This window comes from Notechis scutatus, chromosome 6, assembly GCF_049901735.1.
Source record: "Notechis scutatus isolate UNSWTSFEM ecotype Mainland chromosome 6, rNotScu1.2, whole genome shotgun sequence".
Taxonomy (NCBI): domain Eukaryota; kingdom Metazoa; phylum Chordata; class Lepidosauria; order Squamata; family Elapidae; genus Notechis; species Notechis scutatus.
The window spans coordinates 82517784-82537950 of NC_142014.1; the positions used below are offsets into that span (position 1 = coordinate 82517784).

At 43.8% G+C, this 20167-nt stretch overlaps 2 protein-coding genes across 2 annotated transcripts; both read right to left on the minus strand.

The window, feature by feature from the left end:
• Window positions 1-9989: 9989 nt before the first annotated feature.
• On the minus strand, window positions 9990-10940 carry LOC113428180 (olfactory receptor 5V1-like). Its single transcript, XM_026690739.2, has one exon. It carries the CDS (start codon window positions 10923-10925, stop codon window positions 9990-9992), a length of 936 nt encoding a protein of 311 aa, XP_026546524.1. The 5' UTR covers window positions 10926-10940.
• Window positions 10941-15377: 4437 nt separating this feature from the next.
• LOC113428126 (olfactory receptor 5V1-like) lies at window positions 15378-16314 on the minus strand. The gene is given in 2 exon segments (XM_026690683.1): window positions 15378-15623; window positions 15625-16314. Coding segments are annotated over 2 exon segments (936 nt in total).
• Between the last annotated feature and the right edge of the window lie 3853 nt (window positions 16315-20167).

A 20167-nucleotide genomic window follows, 5' to 3' on the forward strand; every position in this document is an offset into this window, starting at 1 on the left:
TTTGTTTCGAGGGCAATGTCCCTCGCAGTCAATGGCGGCGCGTGCAGGGCCTCAATTTGTAGCGTTGTAATGGTCGGTGCTGGATCTTCAACTGATTCTGGGAGTGGTGCTCTGCTCAATGCATCAGCATGGAGAATTGCTTTTCCTGGGCGGTGTTGCAAGGTGTAGTTGTATCGCCGCCAAGAATTCAGACCAACGAGTCATTCTGGGGGACAATATATACGGTGTTGGTTTATTTCCGCAATAATCCCCAATAGTGGTTTATGATCAGTAATTATTGTAAATGCACGCCCATACACATATTCATGGAATCTTTTAACTGCAGCCACAATAGCTAAAGCTTCTTTATCCAGCTGACTATAATTCCTTTCAGCTTTAGCTAGAGTTCGTGAGAAAAATGCGACGGGAGCTTCTGCTCCATTTGGCATCGTGGGCCAGGATTGCTCCAATGCCAAACGGCGAGGCGTTGCAAGTAATAGTCAATGGCAGAGTTTCGTTGTACTGCATAAGTACAGAATCAGAAGTTAGCAGTTTTTAACTTGCTGGAAGGCGTTTTGTTCGCGTTTCCCCCAAACCCACGTTGCTTTTTTGTCTAAAAGTCTATGCAGTGGTTCAGCTACCGTTGCTTTATTTGGTAGAAATACGTTATAGAAATTGATAAGTCCAAGGAACGCCTGAAGATCTGCCTTGTTCCTTGGAGTGGGGGCCCTCTTAATTGCCTTCAATTTGTCCTCAGTGGGATGGATCCCTTGGCTGTCCAGGAGGTATCCCAGAAACTCTACCCTTTCCGTGCATAAGTGGCATTTATTTCTTTTGACTTTGAGGCCGGCGTCTTGGAACCTTTGTAAGACCATTCGGAGTCGTTTTTCTAGAATGTCTCTGTTAGGGCGGCGATGAGTACATCGTCGAAATCGTGCGACCCCTCTTATTCCTTGCAACAGTCTCTCCATTAAGCTCTGAAAGATCCCGGGAGCGACGCTCACCCCGAACTGTAGTCGGTTGCATTTAAACGCACCCCTATGGGTGACGATAGTTTGCGCTTCGGGCGGTGGCAGGGTCTACAGGCAATTGCTGATATGCCTGCGCTAGATCTAATTTAGCAAAAATTTTCCGCCCCCAGGAATGGAGCAGGTGCTGCACTACTGGCACTGGATATGCACTTTGCTGAAGTGCGTGGTTAAGGGTGGCCCGATAGTCTCCGCAAATTCTCAGTGACCCATCAGGCTTGATAGGCGTAACTATTGGAGTTTCCCACCGGGCGTGGTCGGTGGGTTCCAGCACGCCCTGTGCTATTAGTTTATCGAGTTGTTCGTCGATTTTAGGTTTCAGGAACGGAACCCAACGCGGCTTAAGGCGGATGGGTGCTACCTCAGGGTTCAAATTAAATGATATCGGGGTCCCCTTGTACTTGCCTAGTCCGTTCGCGAGACGTCTCGGAATTCTTGCACGAGAGCCTCCTCCCAATCGTTGCTCTCGGCCCGATGAACTCCGGCTACGGTGATCCCGAACGGCTCGAACCATTGTAGGCCTAAAGGCTAGGCCGGTCTCGGTCAACAACAGTCAGTGGCAGTGCGACGGTGCGGTCCTTGAAAGAGACCTGGAATTGGCGGGACCCGACGATGGGAATTCGATTACCCTGGTAATCTTTGAGTATAACCCTTTGGGGTTGAGGTCTTGGTGGCAAATTGTTGGAATAAGCTGCTGGAGTGTCTTCCAAGATACCATCGATAGGGATGATCCTGAGTCTACCTCCATCACACAAGGTTTGTTCTCGATCGCGACCTTCACCCGGATTTTCCGGCGTCTAAGGATGTAGCGTGGCCTATGGTGATTGTTTGGTGGGTTTCTTCCCGTCTGGTTTCTTCGCACCTGGGGTTAGTGGTGGACGGGCTGTTTCTGTAGGAGTGGTTTCCCCATTGGTGGTTCAGTTTGTCTCGGTGTGTGCCGAGGAATCCTAAAGACTGGCATTCGGCCTGTCGGGGTTTGGAGTTGGAGGCTTGTTTGCTTCTGCAAACCTTTGCGATGTGACCTCTTTTCCATAAGCGCGGCAGAGTGCGTCGAGGAATTTGCAGCTGGATCGTGGGTGACTCGCTCCACATCCTGCGCAAGGTCGATTTGAGCGTTGTTTGAACTGGTCTCGTTCAGTTCGGAGTCGGTTGACCTCTTCCTTGTCACTCTCTGATGGGGATTCTAGGTCTTCGTGGTGAGTCGATGCCGGGTGTCTCTCTGGGCGGCGAGGTATCATCGGCGAGTTGGCGTGGCGGTGCGCTGGTACGGCGCATTCGTGCTGCCGACTTCTTAGTTGCTTCCACTGCCGAGGCTTCTTTAATGGCATCGGTAAGGCTGATGTCCCCTTAGCCATGATTTTGCTCTGGATCGTGCAATCCTCTAAACCCAGAACTAGGCGGTCCCGGAGGGCTTCTTCTAAGTTGGAGAACTCGCAGAGGCCTCCAAGGTTTTGAAGGTCTGCGACGTAGTTGGCAAGGCTTTGCCCTTCCGCTGGCCTCTCTGGTAAAATTGTGCCTCCTGACTAATGTTGGCACGGTGGGCACATAGTGGGCCCGTAGCAAAGGCTCGAGGACATCCCAGTCCATTGCTTTTACTTCGGCTGGCTTGGCAAGTGACTTCGCCATTTTAAACACAGTAGGCCCGCAGTGGGTTAGAAAAACAGCTCTTTTTTTTGCTGGCCGTTGCATCTTTCAAGTTGTTGGTCTCCAAAACATTTGGAACCTATCCATGTATGACTCCCAGTCTTCGGTTTCTGGGTTGAATGGAGCGGGTGGTACGGCACCGCTGGCGATGATTGCCATTGATAGTGCGTGTTCGACCACGTGCTCTGTTGGTTGCTCTGTATATTAGTCAGCTCTTCGGTCTCCGCATCCCATCCTCGTATCCAGTGTTAAGTTTGATGAATAAGGAGACCAGACATCTGACCAGTGACTTCAACTCTTTAATAATAACAGGAATAGGAATAGAACAGAGCAATTCTATGGGCAGCAGTAACCCTTTTATAGGGTTGGCTGCTACCCTATTAACCAATAACCTTTGTGATAAGTTCAAATAATAACCAATAAGGAGTGGCCTCATCCTGACCAATCCCTGTTCGTTGTTTGAGGACCAATCCGGTATGCAGGCCTTCAAACCCTACTTTGCATTTTATGCTAGTTACTTTATTGATTCATAACAGCAACCTCCCTGCCTGAGTTTCTTGATGCCATTTCTGGATTAGAAGTGGAATACCCCAGATTTATGCCTTTAGAAAATGTCCGCCTGCCCTCTGTGGGGTCAGGTGTGGCTCAGGACTTCATGGCTACCATGACAACCATTGACCTGTCCTAGGTCATCCAAGGCTGGGCATGGAATGGGGGTCACGTACAGGGGTGAGCTTCAAAATTTTTAGCAAAGGGTTCTCTACCTGGTTGCTGGGTGGGCATGGCCTAGCCGGCCTCCTGCACCAAGGTGGTGGTGGGAGTTGTTTTTGCCCTCCCCAGGCTCTCTGGAAGCTGGAAATGGCCCCATTCCGGCCTTCTTGAACTTCTGGGAGGCCCATTTTTTGCCTTCCCAGAGCCTCCGTGCATGCCCTGCACGTACCTGTATCCAAAATGGGCCAGGTGGGGACTCCTGGGAAGGGGTGGGGTGGGGTGGGCAGGGCCAGCCAGGAGTGGGATTTGGGGGTTCTCCAAATTGTGCAGAATCTTAGCTAGGGGCTCTCCTGAACCCCCAGAAGCCCACCCCTGGTCACACACCTAATGTGGCTTTCCTGTCAGAGCAGTGGAGTAATGGATTGTGTGAATGACCTTGGGGAAGGAAGGAGGGGAAGAGATGATGCCTGGGAAGCCATCAGAGAAGAGAAGCAGGAATTCCCAGTTGCTTAACAGAGGAAGAAACGTAGGAAGGACTTCCGTTCATGGATCAGACGGTTAAAAGGAGATAGACAGTTTCTACGTTGAGACTGGCAAGATTTTGTTAATGTAGCCTTATAGTAAATTAAGAGGGACACAGTGCCTCAATGGCTAAGATGCTGAGCTTGTCGATCAGAAAGGTCGGCAGTTCAGTAGTTCAGCAGTTCAAGCCCCTAGCGCCGCCTAACAGAGTGAGCTCCCGTTCCTCGTCCCAGCTTCTGCCAACCTTGCAGTTCGAACGCATGTAAAAAATGCAAGTAGAAAAATAGGGACCCTTTTGGTGGGAAGGGTACAGCGCTCCATGCACCTTATCGGCATTGAGTCATGCCGGCCACATGGCCACGGAGACGTCTTCGGACAGCGCTGGCTCTTCTTTGGCTTTGAAACAGAGATGACCCCCCCCCTAGAGCCAGAAACAACTAGCACGTATGTGTGAGGGGAACCTTTACCTTTATAATAAATTAAGGTAGCCTTATAGTAAATTAACTCATCTAGTTGTGTCCCCTGTCTGGTTTACCTGGAAGGGCAATGAGATCTGGAACTGGGAGAACTTTGAATGTCTACGTTGTCATGATCAGATCTCATCCTGATTATCACAAGGTTCACCAGTAGCATTATCCATCACAGGGAGACAGGATCTATTAGATTGGTCCCACCTCAATGACTGATGGACCTGGATAGGTAGAGGGAATTGGGGGCGGTTCCTATTTAACCTGGAAATAAGGAGAAACTTTCTGACAGTGAGAACAATCAACCCATGGAACAGAAGTTGCCCTCGGAAGTTATGGGAGCTTCATTGCTTGAGACTTTCAAGAAGCGATTGGACTGCTGTTTGTCAGAAATGATGTAGGGTCTCCTGCTTGGATGGGGGGTTGGACTAGGTGACCTATAAGGTCCCTTCCAACTCTGATTATCTGTTATCTGTTATTGGTTTACCCTCCATGTGAGGTCTTGGTTGTTCCTTGGAACAAGAAGGCCACTGAGGCACTAGATTGGGGTGCGCCTATGCGGCCTCCCTTGTCTTTTAGGTCCCCTCAGTGCTGAAGAGTTGAGGTAGATGAAATGAGGAAAGAGATGTCTGGAGCATCTCTGGAGCTTTATGAGGGACAAACTCAACCAATCATTAGAGCTGTTACTAAGATGTACTACATGGCGGTGAGAGCGATGAAGCGACAATATTTCTCCAACCTTATATTTCTCACAGTGGCTGACCTCTGGGATGCTCACAATATGATATGGAAATTGAAAGAAGAGAATATTTATGGGTTGAACTGTGAGGTCCTTGGTACTCTCTGAGCTGGGTGGTTTTCTTGCAGATGTATCATTGCCAAACTTGGTAACATCATCAGGGTTAGAAGGGAGAGGGCTTTGCTTCTAGCATTCCTTTCTAGCCCTGATGATGTTATCTAGTTGGTCATGAAACGCCTGCAAGAAAACAACCAAGCTCAGAGATCCCCAAGGACCCCACAGTCCTCCTCCTCCTCCTCCTCCTCCTCCTCCTCCTCCTCCTCCTCCTCCTCCTCCTCCTCCTCCTCCTCCTCACCATCACCACAAACCCCACTCCCTACTAGCACTAATGATGTTCCCTAGTTGGGTAATGAAACATCTTCATGAAAAACACCAAGTTTAGAGAATGTCAATTACTCCACAGTCCTCCTCCTCCTCCTCCTCCTCCTCCTCCTCCTCCTCCTCCTCCTCCTCCTCCTCTCTTCTCAAATCCTATTCCCTTCAAACACTAATGATGTTACCTAATTAGATCATAAAATGTCTGCAAGAAAACCACCAAGCTCAGAGAGCACCAAGGACCCCACAGATATGAAAATTATCCCCCCTCTTACCATTGTCCCTTTACATCTAGATTTGGAGACAAAGACAACCACAGCAGTTTGAGAATACTTTTTATTTATATTTATTAATTCAATTTATACAGTCTCTCATCTGCCCAGGAAGCTCTGGGTACTGAACAAGATAAAAATAACAAAAAGGGATTAGACGTTCTCTTCCAATTCTGTTAATCTGTAATCCTATAAAATCCATCCTCTGTTAGCTTGGAGTCCTAACCTATTGCTGGGTTTTGAATGAGTTTTCATTCCCATGCAACATCTCACCTACTCACAACGACAATCTCCATTTGTTTTCTCTTGAGTGTGGTTTTGCAGGAATCTCAAGAACGTCCTTCTACTGCAGTTCGTGCACACAAATTTCATTTTTCGCTTCAACACGTTATTCAGATACTTTAATATTGTTATTCCAAAAACAGACATGCAACTGAACAAAACTACAGACCAATCAGCCTAACATCAATACCGGAAAATACTGGAAAAGATAATTAAAAAAAGAACAGATCTGCCAACATCTAGAAACAAGTAAAGGAATAACTAGCAGGCAGCACAGGTTTGTTAAGAACAGATCATGCCAAACCAATCTTATTTCATTCTTCAACACAGTGACTAAATTAGTAGACCAGCAAAATACCATGGACATAATATATTTAGATTTCAGCAAGGCATTCAATAAAGTAGACCACAACCTACTTCTTAGTAAGCTAGAAAAAGGTGGAATAGATAGCAGCACCACTAGATGGACTCACAACTGGCTGGCAAACCTTACTAAACGAGTAGTCCTTAATGGGTCTAAGTCTACATGGAGGGAAGTAAGCAGTGGGGTGCCACAAGGTTCCCTCTCAGGCCCAGGACACTTCAATATCTTCATTAACGACTTAGATGAGGGAATAGAAGGGGAACTTACCAGATTTGCAGATGATACTAAGCTGGCAGGAATAGCTAACACAAAGAAGACAGGCTCAAGATCCAGATGGATCTCAACAGACTTGAACCCTGGGCTTTATCTAACAAAATGAAATTCAATGTAGAGAAAAGTAAAGTCCTACACTTAGGCAAGAAAAACCCAAAAGTACACATATAGACTGGGTGAAACCAGGCTCAAAAGCAGGAACTATGAGAGGGATCTTGGAGTCTTAGTGGACAACCAGCTAAATAGGAGCCAGCAGTGTGCAGCAGCCGCCAAAAAAGCTAATGCAATCCTAATTTGCATTAACAGAGGGATACAATCAAGATCAAGGGAAGTACTAATACCACTCTATAAAGCCATATCAATAAGGAAACTTCAATCCAAAAAGAGATCACTCTGGCGGAAAAACAAATCTGGTCATGTTGCCAATTTCAAAAACCGATACAAAAATTTATGCCACCAGATAAAGACCGAATGCACCAATTATCACATTAAACAAGAGGAAAACCTTCTAAGCACCAATTCCACCCGTGCTTTTTACAATTTTGTAAACAACAAACTAAAAGACTCAAGGTCCATCCCTCCCTTGATAGGACCTGATGGTAAAGACTGCAACGACGACACCATTAAAGCCAACATCTTTAACACATTCTTCGGCTCAGTATTTGTAAACAGCAATGGATCATGCCCAGTATTTCCTAGCCGTACCACAGATAACAACAATGATCTAATACATATCGATTTCACAGAAGACAATGTTGAAAAAGCAATACGCAACCTAAAACCATCTCTATCTATTGGACCGGATGGAATATGTGCCTACTTCTTAAGAAAGCTATCCACTGCCATAGCCAAACCTCTAAGCATAATCTTTGAAAAATCTTTCAGAACCAGCTCCTTGCCTAACCTATGGTCACAAGCCACAGTCATCCCCATCTTCAAAAAAGGGAGACCCAAGCCTAGTTGAAAATTACAGGCCAATCTCCTTATGCTGCATCACCTGTAAAGTCATGGAATCAATTATTAACCAATCCATCATCCTCCACTTAGAGACAAATAACCTACTCTCCAATAAACAATTTGGTTTCAGAAAAAAACTATCCTGTAATCTGCAACTCTTACACTGCAAAAACATATGCACGACACAACTCGACCAGGGCAAAGCAATAGACGCAATCTACATAGACTTCTGTAAAGCCTTTGATTCAGTGGTACACGACAAACTACTCCTAAAAATAAAATCCCATGGTATCTCTGGACAACTGAATAACTGGATAGAAGCATTCCTGTCAAACAGACAACAAATGGTCAAAATCGGGAGCGTCCTATCAAATCCAGTACCTGTCAATAGTGGTGTTCCCCAAGGCAGTGTTCTAGGACCAACTCTCTTCATACTCTACATAAACGACCTCTGTGATCATATTAAGAGCAATTGCGTTCTCTTCGCTGATGATGTAAAGCTGTTCAATACCACAGACAATACTGCTACCCTACAAAAGGATCTTGACTATGTATCAGAATGGTCAAACAAATGGCAACTTCAAATCTCAACAAATAAATGCTCTGTCTTACATATTGGCAAAAAAATCAGAAAATAAAATACAAGCTGAATAGTCAAGATCTTGTTGATGACCCATGCTCTGTAAAGGACCTTGGAATACTCACCTCTAATGATCTAAGTGCTAGAGCCCACTGCAACTACATAGCCAAAAAGGCATTAAGAGTTGTTAACCTAATCCTACGTAGCTTTTTCTCTGGTAATATCACACTACTAACCAGAGCATACAAAACATTTGCTAGACCAATACTCGAATACAGTTCATCAGTCTGGAACCCACATTACGTATCTGATATTAGCACAATTGAGAAAGTCCAGAAATATTTCTGAAGAGTTCTCCACTCCTCTACTCGTTGTAGAATACCTTATGCCACCAGACTTGAAATTCTAGAACTTGAAAACCTTGAATTACGCCGTCTTCGGTCTGACTTAAGCATGGTATATAAAATCATACATTGCAATGTCCTACCTGTCAATGAATACTTCAGCTTCAACCATAACAACACAAGAGCACACAATAGATACAAACTCAAAGTAAACCGCACCAAACTTGATTGCAGGAAATACGACTTCAGCAATAGAGTGGTCAATGTCTGGAATACTCTACCCGACTCTGTAGTTTCTTCCCCAAACCCCAAAAACTTTAACCTTAGACTGTCTACTATTGACCTCACCCCTTTCCTAAGAGGCCTGTAGGGGGCGTGCATAAGCGCACCAACGTGCCTACCGTCCCTGTCCTATTGTTTCTCTTATTCTTTTATTTTTCTTATATGTACCCATTTCATGTATTCACAACTATGTATACATTTATACTTATTATCTTGTAAACAATTGGCAAATCAAATAAATAAATAAAAATAAATAAATAAGCCTTAGTAAGACCACGCCTAAAGTACTGCATCCAGTTTTGTTCACCACATTATAAAAAAAGATGTTGAGACTCTGGAAAAAGTACAGAGAAGAGCAACCAGGTTGATTAGGGGACTGGAGGCTAAAACATACAACGAACGGTTGCAGGAACTGGGATTGGCTAGAATTACAAATAATTCAGCAACATTAATGTCCAAAACAACACCAGATATGAATTTAAGGATACCCTGATCTTAACTAATTTAATTAGTTCTGATTAGTTTAAAGAATGTAATTTTGGAATTCTCTAAGATAACATGTGAAATTTCAATTCCGTATTCTGTGGTTTTTCATTTCTGGAAGACAAGTGGAAAGAATACTTGACAATCGATAAAGACAATTTTAATGTTCATATAACTGAAGAAGTCAAGCACTAGATACGTGTAGAACTTGTTTAAGAAAAACCGGATACCAATGCATAAAATATATGTGTATAACTTTTCAATGTACTATACATTTTTTATCTTCTGCTGTTTTAACTATCCTAAGGTTGAAAAGGCTATTTGGGGATGAATAGGTTACCCTGATCTTATTTATTTTGAATTTGCATTCTGATCCCTCATATACCCATCTGAATCTTTATCTAATGCAGGTTCACCCTTGTTGTCCAGCTTTTCATCAGACACATTTTTCTCTGATCTCTGTTCTCCACGGTCATATTTAGTGCCTTCACTTTCCAGTGGAACTGAAATCGGGTCAGGTGAGGAGAAGCAGTCGGTATTCAACACCTGTTCTGCAGTCATCCGATTATCATAGCACAGGAGTTGTGAAAGCAGAGATTTAACTTTATCATCCATGGCATAAATTTCATTTTTCTTACGGCTCAGAAACACACGAAATTCAACAAAACACGCAGCCCTAAATGAGGGCTAGATGACCTTTTGGCAGCCAAGGATTTTCTTCATGGCCCCCTTCACCTCCTTGTTGCGAAGGCTGTAGATCAAAGGGTTCAGCAGGGGGTTGATGATACAAAACATGGTGGAGATCAAGGTGTCCACTTGTAGAGAGTAGCCAGCACTGGGCTGGTTGTAGTTCACAAAGGCATTTCCAAGGCACACAATCACAACAGCGATGTGTGAGGCGCAAGTAGAGAAGGCTTTGCGTCTACCAGTGTTGGAACGAATCCGCAAAATGCAGCCCAAAATATAGAAATAGGACAGGATGATGAAGAGGACAGGGACAAGGCCCACAAAGAGGCTGGTGATGTGATTGGTCAATTCGTTGACCCAAGTATCACTGCAGGAAATTTTTAGGAATGGAGGGACATCACAAAAGATGTGAGGAATGTTGTTGTTTCCACAAAAGTCCAACCTGGAGGCCAGAGCAACGTGGATGGCTGAGTCCAGGAAGCCCCAGAGCCAGATGACCACAGACAACAGGACACACAACTTGTTCCTCATCAGGTGGGCATAGTGCAAAGGCTGGCAGATGGCGGCGTAGCGGTCATAGGCCATGAGGGCCAACAGTGCTGGCTCACATCCTGCAAAGCCAATCAGGAAGAAGGCTTGTGCCAGGCATTGGTCATAAGAAATGGTGTAGCGCTGGTGTAAGAGGTTCACCAGGATCTTTGGTACCACCACAGAAGAAAGGCAAATATCCAAGCAGGAGAGCTGGCTGAGGAAGAAGTACATGGGGGTGTGGAGACGGGCATCCAGGAGAACAAGAATTATGATCATGAAGTTGCCCAGCAGGGTGACCAAATAGGCAGCAAGGAACACCAAGAAAAAATGGATGTGGTGTCTCTGGAATATGGAGAATGCCAGAAAGATAAATTCTGTCTCCTGCGTTTGGTTGTGGGAATCCATCAGGAAGAAAATGGACAGCTGGGAAGAAAGAAATGGGCATGTGAAGAAATTAGAATTACCTATAGGGTGAGATGAATTAGATTGCTGAGCTAGGGGAGAAGAACTTATTTCTTCTCGTGGATTCTTGGGCTTTGACCTGCTGAAAAGCTCTGTGGAACATTCCTTCCAAGTTCTGCATCAGGACCACATTCCATAAAGAGGACAAGTGACAAGTTATCATGGTTAAGATGACACAGTATGGAGGTTAGATGGTCTGTGGAGGAAGTAGCAGTCTTTCAATCCTGCCTTCTCTAAAATTTGTGTCCTGAAGATGACATTATGACTCTCTAAGCTGGACCAGAACATCTCTATTTTAATCCCTCAGGAAGTCACCAGCCTACAGATAAACAAGATAATGGGGTAAATGTTAGGAATATAGTTCACCTAACAGGTATTTGGGTTAGAAATATATAAACCAGGATAGACATTTTAAAACTGTCTCTTTAAGAGCATGCTAAAAACTGCAATTGGGTGTGGTTACTCAAATGGCCATAAGATGGAGCCAGAAACCTGGGTTGTTTAGCCTTAGTCTCAGAAGAGAGTGTGAGTCAGTCTCTCTGTTTCCTTCTGTTGGAAAGTATTGCTGTTCCTCCATTTCTTCTAATTGACTGATATTACTGGAATTTGATGTAAGTCTGATACTGAACTGTTTTTTGACACTGGACTTTGTTACTGGATTATCCCTGGATTGAAAACTGACTGATCTTACCTGTGAATGACTTTGGACTGCCTATTCTGAAGTTTGCTTTAAACCTTTCTGGAAGTCAAAACCTACATTTACTGTACAGTGTCTCTGTGTGCTGTGTATGTGTATTATTCAAACACTACTCTCTATACGTCTCCCTGTATGCGCTCATTCTCCTAACGGGGAATTACCTCAACAGTATCTGTATTTTCCAGTGGGTGCTACTCCTTCCCCTGGCAACATCTTCTTCCAAAGACCACCAACCATTCATGGAGAAGGTTGTGAAGAAGCTCCAAGTTCAGGATGTGTGTATCTAGTTTTGGTTGTCATGATCTAGATAGATAGATAGATAGATAGATAGATAGATAGATAGATAGATAGATTATTAGAGGACTGATGTATGATGTGGTGGCAACTTGGTGAGAAGGACTAGAGGTGACCCTGACAGATACTTCTTGAATATTTGATGTCCCATCCTGGACAGAGGGAGTCTAGGACAACTTGCTATGGACAATTTGCCATGGCCAACTCTCCACAGTGAACTTACCATGGGTCAAAAGTTACATAATAGCGAAGAAATGTTGGAATAGAATCATTAAACAAAAAATGCAAAAGGAAGGACAAAATGAAGTGAACAAAAATTTAAATAATTGTTTATTTATTTTAAATAATTAAATAATATTGTCCCACAGTGAGTTGTCCCATGGTGAGTTGATTGCAGTGAGTTGTTCCATGGCAAATTGGCCATGGCAAGTTGGCCATGATGAATTGGCAGCGGTGAGTTAACCACAGCAAATGGGCCATGGTGAGTTGTCCCATTCTGCCTGAGCAGGTCTCCCACCCATGTTCTGCTTTTCTCTCTGTCTTGCAGCCCCAAAGGGTTGGGTGAAGGTTGGTGTTTCCATTGCTTGTTATGGATGGAGTTGGGTCCTTCTTAGGTTCTGCAGCCTTGTAGAGATGTGCAATTGTGTAAGTGGCTCCTCCTTTCGCATTCTTTTCACTTGATCAATACAATGTCTCTCCTGCCAAGGTCTCTCTTAGGTCCAGTTGCTTATTTCTTTTGCTTCCAAATGAGAGAAAAACCTGGCATCTGTGGGGTATTGCCTGCCCCCAGCAGCCTTTGAACCCATGAGAACTTACACATCATCAAACAGATCTTTTCTGAAAACGTTACGAGAATCTAAAGAAAATGGGGGGTTTGGGTTGCCAGATTGGGAGATCTATTAACAGGCCTCTGCATTTACTTGGGTGAGAGAATGGATAAACCTGAGGCATAGAAGGTTAATATTGCCGGAGGGACATGGTCTTCAATTGGGATCAGAGGTTCTTGTGGTTCGCCGGCAGCCGGTGTGGATGGCAAAGGTATCAGACAGTGGGGAAGAACAGGGACCAGTCTGGGAGTCTGGAGAGGACTCAGACGAGGGTCCTGCGTCCGATGCAGAGATGGGGCCAGGACCATCTGGGAGTGGAGTGCTGCCTTCAGAGCCTCCAGAATCTGGCAGCAGTGAGGCAGAGGAGCAAGGGGAGCCTGTTCCCAGTGTGCGTGTGTGCAGAGCTGCTAGAAGGCGAGAGCAGCTGAAGCAGAAGGGGCGACTCGGGAGTCGGGAGTAAGGCTGGGAGGTGATTGCCCCTCCCATCAGGGATAAAAGTCAGTTCTCAATGACGAAGACCTTTGCAGGAAGCAAAGCAGTTCAGTAATCTCCGAGTCCTCCTTGAAGCTCTGTACTCTGGTCAGTTTTTTTCTAGGTTCTTGGTTTTGGTTGATGTTAGCCTTAATTGGACTTCTGTTTCTTGGCAGCATTCCACAGCACTGAAAAATATGCTCTTATCTGGAGGAACTTTGCCTAATGAGTTTTGGCTGGGAGCGCAAGTAATTCCCAGCGTCACATTAAAAAGTTTTACTTTTAAATTCAGTTTGTGTTTTATTAAGTTCAACGAAGCCTGGGTCAGAACAGAGGTGATATTCAGCCAGTTCGGACTGGTCCTGGCGTACCAGTAGCAGAAATTTTGACTAGTTCGGAGAACTGGCAAATCTCCACCTCTGACTGGCCCCGCCCACCCACCCTTAGCCTTTCCTGTCCTATATTCCCTTGTTTTTTTTAGCTTAGCTGATTTGGCAGAGCAGAATCCCATGCCTCAGCTGAGCTATAAAACAGCTCACCTAGTGCTGACACAGAGGGAGGTTTTCGAGGGCTCCACGCATGAAGCACACTCCCATGATAGAACCAGTAGGAAAAAAATTTGGAAACCCACCACTAATGGCATGCTTTTCTGTGGTACGAGGGAAAAATAAAATACACAGATGTTTTCAAAGACACTATGTCAGAAACACTTTACTCCTAATATGGGAAAAAGTCAAGCAAAAAATTAAATGAAAATACCAGTCTGGAAGCACTTACACATCCAAATGGTATTAATTTGGGGGAAAAAATGTAACATATAAAGACAAGCAAGTCTTTTCATTTAGAAAACAGGATTTTGTCTTAGGCTTATGATTAAAAACTCAGTGGTGCCTAAGAGAGCTATTAACCTACTAGGAGATCGATCAAGTTCTCAGGGATTTCTTTTCCCTCTTTTAAAATAACCCCTCTTAAAATAATAGTCTTTCAAAACTACATTTGATTTCTATACCTATTAATTAGACCACTGATATCAAAATTAAAATTTTCTTCAAAACACACACACTTAAAAAAAAAACTTTTCTAGGGTGTTTTTCCAATGGTGCACTATTATAACATTTTTTTTTATCTTCGTTAAAACCTATTAGTCTATGCATGGTGTGAGCTGAGATATAACAAGGTTTCAGCTTTAAAATGTGAAGCAGTCTTCTCACACGTAGTTATAAAACTTTCTACCTCACCAATAGTTAACGACAGGGGTGTGTGATTCTACTGGTTCAGACCGGTTCTATAGAACTGGTTGTTATTATTCTGCGCAGTTCGGAGAACCAGTAAATCGTGGCCCTGGCTGGCTCTGCTCTGCCCCTCTCCGCCCGCCCCTCCCTGCCCAGTCAGTCCTTATCGCACATGCGCAACATCACATGCATGCCCGACATCGCTGTGTTCTTCCCTGCCTAGTCACCAAGGTATTTCTTTTTTCCCCTCCTGATGATCAGCTGTTCCTATGCTCAGCTGGGCTGAGATTCCCCTCCCTGTCTTACTGCTATGCAGTAAAGCCTCCGGAGGCTTCCCTGAGGTCCAGAAGGCTCAAAAATGGGGGGGGGGTATGCTGCAAAAAAGGAAGAAGAAGCCACACCCACCCAGTCACATAGCCACACCCACATAGCCATGCTCACCCAGCCACACCCACAAACCAGCTCACTCCGTTACACAGCACTAGGGATTCAAGCCACCAAACGGCCGACCTGAGCCACTGATCCACCACGTCCCTGTGTAACTAAGTAGTTACAGCATAGCAAGGCTAGAATTAAAAGTTTGTGCGTGAAGGTCCTCCAGTTAACTTTCTTTTTCCTATCCCCCCCCCCCCGTTATCTCTTTATTCTCCAGTTACATTCAAAGAATGCGCTAGGGATTGGAACCACCAAACTGCCGACCTTTCTGATTGACAAGCTCAGTGTCTTAGCCATTGAGCCACCGCGTCCCTCTAATGTGCCAATATGACAACTCTAATAAAATGGTACTTTGAGGAATTGTTTGTCTCGGAGTTTATTGGTTTGGAGTTGGTGAGTTGGAATGCTGACATGGTCTTTAGAACTTCCAAGAAGAATCCTATATTCTCCTGTGTCTTTCCAGGACCTTCCGAAGAGCACCCTTCACCTCCTTGTTGCGTAGGCTGTAGATCAAGGGGTTCATCATGGGGGTGACAATGCAATATATTGTGGAAATCAGGGTGTCGATCTCCAGGGAGTAGCCAGCACTGGGCTGGTTGTAGTTTAGCAACCCATTCCCGAAATAAAGGATGACCACCAGCAGGTGAGAAGAGCAGGTGGAAAACGCTTTCTGTCTACCTGAGTTAGGAACGGATACGCAGGATGGAGGCAAGGATGTAGAAGTAGGAGATGACTACCCAAAAGAAAGGGGCCATTCCTGCAAATATGGTGGCTATGTGTGTGGTCATCTGGCTCATGTGTACATTACCACAGGCAGTCTTCAGCAGTGGTGGGAGGTCACAGAAGATGTGGTGGATCTGATTATCTCCACAGAAGTGTAACTTGGAAGCCAAGGCTGTGTGAACTGCTGAATCCAGGAAGCCCCAGATCCAGATCATTACAGCTGCTGTCACACAAACGTTTGAACTCATGAGGTGTGAGTAGTGCAAAGGCTGACAGATGGCAGCATAGCGGTCATAAGCCATGATGGCCAGCAACCAGCATTCTGAGCCAGAGAAGGCCATCAGAAAGAACATCTGAGCAAAGCAATGGTTGTAGGAAATGGTGTGCCTTTGCAGAAGGAGGTTTGCTAGGATCTTGGGGACGGTGACCGTTGAGTAGCAGACATCCAAGCAGGATAAGTGGCTGAGGAAGAAATACATGGGACTGTGAAGGTGGGAGTCCACCAGGATGAGAGTGATGATCATGAAGTTACCCAGAATGGTGACCAAATAGATGGTGAGGAACAGCAGGGCGAGATAGACCTGGCCGTGTGTGATGTTGGAGAAACCTAGAAAAACAAACTCAGTAACAAGAGTGTGGTTGCTGAAATCCATGGGAATGCAGGGATTTTGTGTCACAAAGATCTTAAGGATGACACCAAATGAGATTTCTTTTTCCTTTTTTCTATATAAATGCCTCCCGCACAATATTAGATCTGGAATCTTCAGGTTTTGTAAGAAAATACAAATGCTGAGATGTCCACCTCTATTACTTTTGCTTCTGTCAGTTAAACGCTTTCCACTTTCAGAGCAGCTGCTGGGATGTTTCAGAGTCCAGCTCATGCCAAAACCAGAGACATGAATGTCTTTCTCACAGCTTTGGAAATGATCCGTCTTTTGATAAAAGCCCATGAGTCGAAGCAGTGTGACCTAGCAAGGAGAAAGAAATGGAAGGGGGAGCATTAAAACAATCTAACGATCATTGATTAGGAAGCATGTTAAGATCTACCTCATGACCACATTAAGAACGAAGAAGCAGTGGAGAACTTTGTTGTTGAAATCCCTATTCTCCATTTAACATGTTTATTTTCCAAAGCACCTGAAGGCCAGACAAGGGATAATGGATGGAAACTGATCTAGGAGAGATTCAACCTGGAAATAAGGAGAAACTTTCTGACAGTGAGAACAATCAACCCAGGGAACAGAAGTTGTGGGAACTTCATCCCTGGAGGCTTTCAAGAAGAGACTGGACTGCCATCGGTCAGAAATGGTGTAGGGTCTCCTGCCTGGGCAGGGGGTTGGACTAGATGACCTACAACGTCCCTTCCAACACTGTTAATCTAATCTATAAGTTAAAATACAAAAGTGAATAAGAAAACGTTGGAGAGGAAGCGGGAGGAAGAGAAGTGAGGAAGAGTAGGGAAAAAGAAAAAGAAACATTGATTTCCGACTCTCTCTGTTGCAGTAAAATAAAGGATTAACATCAAATCACAACTTGTTTTTTTTCATAATGTGAACAAACCACTTCTATAAAGATCTATCAATCTATTAAGTAAATCCCAAGATCAAAGTTTCATTCTTTTCCACTTCAAGCACAAAGATCAGAAGAAGTTTCCATGTGGAAACAAAAATACTTCCAGTCTTTTCTTTGATCAAAATCAACAATTTTGCCATTTCAGCCAAACTCCATCACCATTTTTTCATGATAGGAACAGAAGTGTCCTTCCAACAAATGGTCAAAATTGGGAGCGTCCTATCAAATTCTGTACCTGTCAATAGTGGTGTTCCCCAAGGCAGTGTTCTAGGACCAACTCTCTTCATACTCTACATAAACGACCTCTGTGATCATATTAAGAGCAATTGCGTTCTCTTCGCTGATGATGTAAAGCTGTTCAATACCACAGACAATACTGCTACCCTACAAAAAGATCTTGACTATGTATCAGAATGGTCAAACAAATGACAACTTCAAATCTCAACAAATAAATGCTCTGTCTTACATATTGGCAAAAAAAATCAGAAAATAAAATACAAGCTGAATAGTCAAGATCTCGTTGATGACCCAAGCTCTGTAAAGGACCTTGGAATACTCACCTCTAATGATCTAAGTGCTAGAGCCCACTGCAACTACATAGCCAAAAAGGCATTAAGAGTTGTTAACCTAATCCTACGTAGTTTTTTCTCTGGTAATATCACACTACTAACCAGAGCATACAAAACATTTGCTAGACCAATACTCAAATACAGTTCATCAGTCTGGAACCCTCATTACGTATCTGATATTAGCACAATTGAGAAAGTCCAGAAATATTTCACAAGAAGAGTTCTCCACTCTTCTACTCGTTGTAGAATACCTTATGCCACCAGACTTGAAATTCTAGAACTAGAAAACCTTGAATTACGCCACCTTCGGTCCGATCTAAGTATAGTATATAAAATCATACATTGCAATGTCCTACCTGTCAATGAATACTTCAGCTTCAACCATAACAACACAAGAGCACACAATAGATACAAACTCAAGGTTAACTGCACCATACTTGATTGCAGGAAATACAACTTCAGCAACAGAGTGGTCAATGTCTGGAATCCTCTACCTGACTCTGTGGTTTCTTCCCCAAACCCCAAAAACTTTAACCTTAGACCTCACCCCTTTCCTAAGAGGTCTGTAGGGGGCGTGCATAAGCGCACCAACGTGCCTACCGTCCCTGTTCTATTGTTTCTTTTATTTTTTCTTATATGTATCCATGTATTCATAACTAAGCTTTTACTTATATCTATTATCTTGTAAGCAATTGACAAAAATTAAATAAATAAATAAATAAATAATAAATGAATGAATGAATAAATGAATGAATGAATGAATAAATAATTTTTTGTGAGTGCAGTAGTCTTGCTGCTGTCAACATATATAGTAACACAGTTCCATTTTTTTTCTCCAGGTCTTTTTCCATTAAGCTCCAAAGGAAAAAAAAATTCTGGTTTCATCTTTATCTCCATTTTCAAAATTTACTGGATTAAAATTGCAATCCCTATTCTCTGCTAGGTCTGACTGTTGGGGTGTGTCCCATTCCCTATGGGACTTCTACGAAACCTACCTTCAATTATGTACATTGTGACATATTCAAGTATGGTAAGAATGGAAAAAAGTGGTTTCTTGGATGGGTGGTCAGTCACCAGTAGAGATCACACTGGACCAAGGACCTCACAACCCTCCTCCTCCTCCTCCTCCTCCTCCCATTCTAGCACTAATGATATTGCCTAGTTTGGTAATGAAAGCAATGGGTGGAAACTAACCAAAAAGCGAAGCAACCTAGAACTAAGCAGAAATTTCCTGACAGTGACAGCAATTAACCAGGGGAACTCCTTGCCTCTAGAAGTTGTGGATGCTCCGACACTCAAAGTTTTTAAGAAGAGACTGGACAACCTTTTGTCTGGGATGGTGTAGGGTTTCCTGCCTGAGCAGGGGGTTAGACTAGAAGACCTCCAAGGTCCCTTCCAACTCTGGTATTCTGTTATTCAAGATCAGCTATGAATTGGATGTCTCCTTTTGGAAAAAAAAATTTCTTTTGAGATTGAGATGTATTTTGAGCCTTGGAGATATTGTGATGTTTTGAGGCTGGAAAACATTTTGAGACTGTGGGGCAGTTATATTGATGCAGACTTGGTATAGTTGTTTGGGGTGTAGGAAAAATAGACACAACTATCTCAGATTTTATGGATGTTCCAGTATCATAAACCAGGTGGACCAGGAGGGGGAAGCCTTTTCTGATCCTGGCTTAAAACTGTCTCCTTAAACCTGGTTTATCCATGCTGTGTAACCCAATCTTTGGGCAAGGAAGGTTTTTCTGTCAACAAAATGCATGTGTAAATATTATGGTTGAGAAACACAAGCTACATTGCTTGAATCGTGCATTCCTGGTCAACTCACTTCCTTCTCTCTCCCAAAGTCTCCCTCTTCCCAATACTTCTTTCTCCTTTCCAGGTTTCACTTCAGAACCAAAGAAGCTTCTTGGATGAGAACATAGAATAATGCAGCTGGAAGGGACCTTGGAGGTCTTCTAGTCCCACCCCTGATTGAGTAGGAGACCATATACCATTTCAGATAAATGGTTGCCTAGTCTCTTTTTGGAAAACCTCCAGGGATGGATCACCCACAACTTCTGAGGGCAAGCTGTTCTGTTGGTTGGTTGATTGCTCTCATGGTTAGGAAATTTCTCCTTAATTCTAGGTTGATTAGCTTAGCAAGCTTCTCATCTTACTTTTTGGTGTTTTGGAAAATAATTTGATCCTCTCTTCTTTGTAGGTGCCCCTCAAATACTGGAAGACTGTTCTCATGTTTCCCCTAGTCCTTCTTTTCATTAGACTAAACATACCCAATTTCCGTAACTTTTTGTGTGTGTATATTTTAGCCTCCAGTCCCCTAATCATCTTGGTGGCTCTCTCCTCTGCACAAAAGTGAAATGTT